The sequence below is a fragment of the Monodon monoceros genome, unplaced genomic scaffold (assembly GCF_005190385.1).
Source record: "Monodon monoceros isolate NGI ecotype Baffin Bay Population unplaced genomic scaffold, NGI_Narwhal_1 Super_Scaffold_5, whole genome shotgun sequence".
Classification (NCBI taxonomy): Eukaryota; Metazoa; Chordata; class Mammalia; order Artiodactyla; family Monodontidae; genus Monodon; species Monodon monoceros.
Window position 1 is genome coordinate 26522888 of NW_021703782.1, and position 5082 is coordinate 26527969.

The following is a 5082-nucleotide window of genomic DNA, read 5'->3' on the forward strand; positions in this document are numbered from 1 at the left end:
TTTTTTTTTTTGCGGTACGCGGGCCTCTCACTGTTGTGGCCTCTCCCCTTGCGGAGCACAGGCTCCGGACGCGCAGGCTCTGCGGCCATGGCTCACGGGCCCAGGCGCTCCGCGGCATGTGGGATCTTCCAGGACCGGGGCACGAACCCGTGTCCCCTGCATCGGCAGGCGGACTCTCAACCACTGCACCACCAGGGAAGCCCCATGTCTCTTTTTGAATTATGGTTTTCTCAGGGTGTATGTCCAGTAGTGGGATTGTTGGGTCATACGGTAGCTCCATTTTTAGTTTTTTAAGGATCCTCCATACTGTTTTCCATAGTGGTGGTATCAATTTACATTCCCACCAACAGTGCAGGAGGGTTCCCTTTTCACCACACCTTTTCCAGCATTTATTGTTTCTAGATTTTTGGATAATAGCCATTCTGACCACATGAGGTGATACCTCATTGTAGTTTTGATCTGCGTTTCTCTAGTAATTAGTGATGTTGAGCATCTTTTCATGTGCCTCTTGGCCATCTGTATGCCTTCCTTGATGAAATGTCTATTTAAGTCTTCCGGCCATTTTTAAAATGGATTGTTTGTTTTTTTGATATTGAGCTCCATGAGCTGTTTGTATATTTTGGAGATTAATCCTTTGTTGTTTCATTTGCAAATATTTTCTCCCATTCTGAGGGTTGTCTTTTCATCTTGTTTATTGTTTCCTTGGCTGTGCAAAAGCTTTTAAGTTTAAGTCCCATTTGTTTATTTTTGTTTTTATTTCCATTACTCTAGGAGGTGGGTCAAAAAAGATCTTGCTGTGGTTTATGTCAAAAGTGTTTTTTCTCTGTTTTCCTTGCTGTGATTTATGTCATAGAGTGTTCTGCCTATGTTTTCCTCTAAGAGTTTTATAGCGTCTGGTCTTACATTTAGGTCTTTAATCCATTTGGAGTTTACTTTTGTGTATGGTGTCAGGTAGTGTTCTAATTTCATTCTTTTACATGTAGCTTATCCTCTTTTTTAATAGGTTGGTGAGCATTAAGAATTTGAGCAGGCAAACTCAAATTCTGGGCTCTTCTACAAAATAACTGGTCCATACTCTTAAAAAATGTCAAATCCATAAATAAATGAAAGACTAAAGAGCTGTTTTAAATTAAAGAAGACTAAATGCAATGCACATTCCTGGACTGGATCCTGAACCAAAATTGTTTTTCTTCTGCTAGAAGGATATTATTAGGACAATTGGTGCAATTTGAGTAGTCTGTAGATTACATAATTTAGAGAATTAGATAATAGTATTGCATCAATGTTAATGAGTTTGATAATTGTACCATGTGTTTAGGAAATATATTTAAAGTATTTAGGGATAAAGAGACATTCCTGTAGCTTACTCTCAAATGCCAAGGAAAAAAGAGGGGTGTGTGTGTGTGTGTGTGTGTGTGTGTGTGTGTATGTGTGTGAGAGAGAGAGAGAGAGAGAGAGAGAGACAGAGACAGAGAGAGAGAGAGAGGAGAAAGAGAAGGAGAGAGTGAGGGAGGGGTATGATAAAGCAAATGTGGTAAAATGTTATTGGAGAATCTGGATGAGGGTATATGGGAATTCCTTATATAATTCTTAAAACTTCCTGTATCCAAAATAGGCATCCCTTAATAGGCAGTTTTTTTCATGGTAACATATAAAGACTTATCCTTTTAAAAAAACTCATAATTTTGCTACTAAAAAAGCTGGAAACATGAGTTATAATTTCCGTATTTCCACAGAATAAATCCCTGCAGTGAAGGAAAAAAATACACAAATGCTTCCCAAAATAAGCAGCTCTGATCCAGAAGGCTTTCTGTAAGCAAGCAGACTGCGGCTGTTACATAGCAAATTTGAACTAATCACCCAAAAAAAGCAGAATTAAGCCTTTCTCTAGCCCTCATCCTCTAACATGGTGGCAGATACACCATCTCTGTTTTGAATGTATAGTGGAATAGGTAGTCAAGAAGTTGAAAGACTTTGGGAATAACGGCTCCCTTGACATTCAACTGTACACTATTCTAGTCTCTTTTAGCCTTTTTAACTTTCTTTTCCTTTAAATGTGATTCACAAGTTGTTTTGTTTTAATCTAAACCCAGTGCTATGCAGGTTTAATAATTAAACACTTGAGGCAGCAAGCATCCATCTTGTTAGTGCCAAGCATAAGACACTAAGAACTTCTTCCCGTGTATAGGTGGGCATGATAGCCCACATGCTGCCACATTACTCAGAAGGGTGCCAGGCTGCACCAGCCTGAGATCATCTTCTAGGTCAGAGCACTTTCTAGAGAAGGCATGGGAGCCTTAAACTGGTGTCACATATTTTATCAGGTTTTTTGTCCAATTTCATCATGATAACCTATTGACCTGACATGGGGCTAGGAATTTGTTTAAATTCATTAGTAGCCCAAATTAGTACTGCTAAATCAAGAACATAATTATATCTCTGGCCTAAATTTCAAAAGAAAATTTAATCAGTTTAGCATACTCCTATATAGTTTGTTATAAGAATGCTTTTCATAGTTACCAATAAGTAATCCATTTTTCATTGTGTAATGATTTCCTGAACCAAGACTTAAGGTCATCTATGAGATAAATGGAAGGTGCTTCACGTGTTACCTAAGGTAGTATGATTTGGTACTTAAATTGGCAAAATATTCCCAGGACTGGCACCACAAAAAGGTTGCAAAGGCTAGTAGTCCTCTGAAAATCCTTCTGGTTCCCCCAACCCTCCAGGCCGAGGTCTGCAGTACTTACTTTTCATCTGTAAACTTCTCAGGTGTAAAGTCTGCCTGCCTCTCCGTCTCATAGGGTCGATATTCCCTGTAGGATCTCCGCTCTGCTCTATCAAGCGTCACCTCTGTCCCCCGGCTCTCACTCCATCCTTGCTGCTCCCCTCTTCTGGAAGTTCGTTTCAGGCCTGACAGGGAGGAATCAAAGGGGAGAGCTAGAACACAAGGTCTGCAACAGCACGTTATTACAGGTACTTTTAAATTTTACTTTTCTAGAAATCAATGTCATAGGAAAATTTGGGAAGTTTGGAAAAGTTCAGAGAAGAAAAACGGTTGCCGATACTACTGCTGCCCAGAGTCGTCTTTTAATAAAACTTTGACATTATTATTGAATCCCTTATGTCCTAGAAATTATAAGATAAACTATACCAACTCACAATTACAAATATTTTACAATGACTCTGTGATAGCAACGGAGATATATTATCAACTACATTTCACAGCTTTATCAAAACATGGTAGCTAAGTTCCTTCCAGAAAATTAAAGGATAAATACCCTGTATTTCAGAACATATTTTTAGAATCCCAACTATAGTTTATCATTCATTGGCTGATAAAGTTTTCATTTTTAAATAGCTTGTACCATTGTATCTTTCTCATTTGAAAACAGATTTTCCTGGTCTTTGATGGGATTTTTACATTTATCATCACACTTCTCAAATATAAGGCCAAGCTGGTATTTGCCAACTCATGCAAGGGCTGGCCAGCACTTGAAGGGGCATCTCCCGTCCATGGAGAGGCCAGCACTGAGGAGGTAGGGGCTGGGGCACTCCAGCCTTCTCTGTTCTCTTTTTACTCCTCTCGGTTTTGACGCTTTAAAAATTTTCAGCAGGGTCTATGTCTTAAGGCAACTAATATTTGGTGAATATATTGTGAAGAACTTTGTTACTTCTTAAATCATCTTCCAAAAATGTGTGTTTATCTTTTCTTTGTATACATTTAATAGGTCTCCATCTCAAACATTATGTACAATTTTCATTTTAGTCGAAAATTTTAGATTTTTCTTGGTATGTCACCCTCCACATTTATTGTATGGCTATAAAAATATTAAATGTACTTGAATTAATGGGTATTTTTTTAAACTACCGGGTTCCTCTTCTACTTAGGCAGATACTTGTGATTCTTAAGAAATATATGTTTACATGTATTCTCCTATTTTCCCACTTAATATTTTCTATCTAAGCTTTATAAACTAGGCACATGTAAATATTAACATAGTTCCAGTATGTTACTAATCTCATTTTAAGGCAAAAATCATGTCGTGACACCACTAACACAAAACTGTGCAATTTATTACTTGTTAGCTAACAAAGTATTTTTTTGAAATGTGAAATATTGCACAACAGACCTAAGTTCAATCTTAAGTTAATGTCCCATAACCTAGGAAATGCTTAAATCTGACTTGCTTCCTGAAGCCCCAGTCTGAGCTTGTGACATGTTTAGGATATAGGGAAGATGTTATCATAAACAGAGCATTATGCTTTTATTGCAGAAAGAGAGACTGACACTGGTGCCCAATTGCCCAGGAGTATGCAGTGCCAGATCCGAGCGCATACACGTTACTAAGAGAGATCAAATTTGGAAGAGGCATTGAAAATGTTATTGTGAAAGTTAACTAACAAGTTGAAAACTATAATAGACCATGACATAACAGCAAGAACATCAACAGTAACAATACTTTTCAATACTTTTCCCTCAATATGAAAAGTTATTTTAATACAGTTTCCAATTTCCTATTCATAACCTGTAATTAAAAAAAAAAAAACAACTAAATATCTCCACTCAACTACAGAATTACTTAGCTTATTCCCAACTTCTTTCTGCTTTCAAGGTTATTTAAAAAACTGTATCAATTAAATTTGGAATTCATCATTCAAAATTTAAAATGACATTTGCTGCGTACTTTATACTAAAGCTTCTTCCAAAGCTTCTGTGTATAAGTTGAAAACCATTAAATATAACTGGCAACTTATTAGAATAATTATCAATACCCTGCAAACATTTCCTTTTCCTCCCAAAATCCAAAAAACAAAGATAATAGGGGTCCAGTTTTTCCCACAATTTACTACTAAGGGATCAAGAATGCAACTGAGGGCTTCCCTGGTGGCGCAGTGGTTGAGAGCCCGCCTGCTGATGCAGGGGACACGGGTTCGTGCCCCGGTCCGGGAAGATCCCACATGCCGTGGAGCGGCTGGGCCCGTGAGCCATGGCCGCTGAGCCTGCGCGTCCGGAGCCTGTGCTCCGCAACGGGAGAGGCCCGCGTACCGCAAAAAAAAAAAAAAAAAAAAAAAAAAAAA

The 5082-nt window shown here is 38.2% G+C and overlaps 1 protein-coding gene across 1 annotated transcript in view; it reads right to left on the reverse strand.

The window, feature by feature from the left end:
- HABP4 (hyaluronan binding protein 4) overlaps positions 1-5082 on the reverse strand; it is a 37062-nt gene that overhangs the window by 28996 nt on the left and 2984 nt on the right. The window contains exon 2 of the mRNA XM_029201451.1: positions 2751-2913. Coding sequence (XP_029057284.1) covers positions 2751-2913 — 163 coding nt within the window. The remainder of the gene's footprint in view (positions 1-2750; positions 2914-5082) is intronic.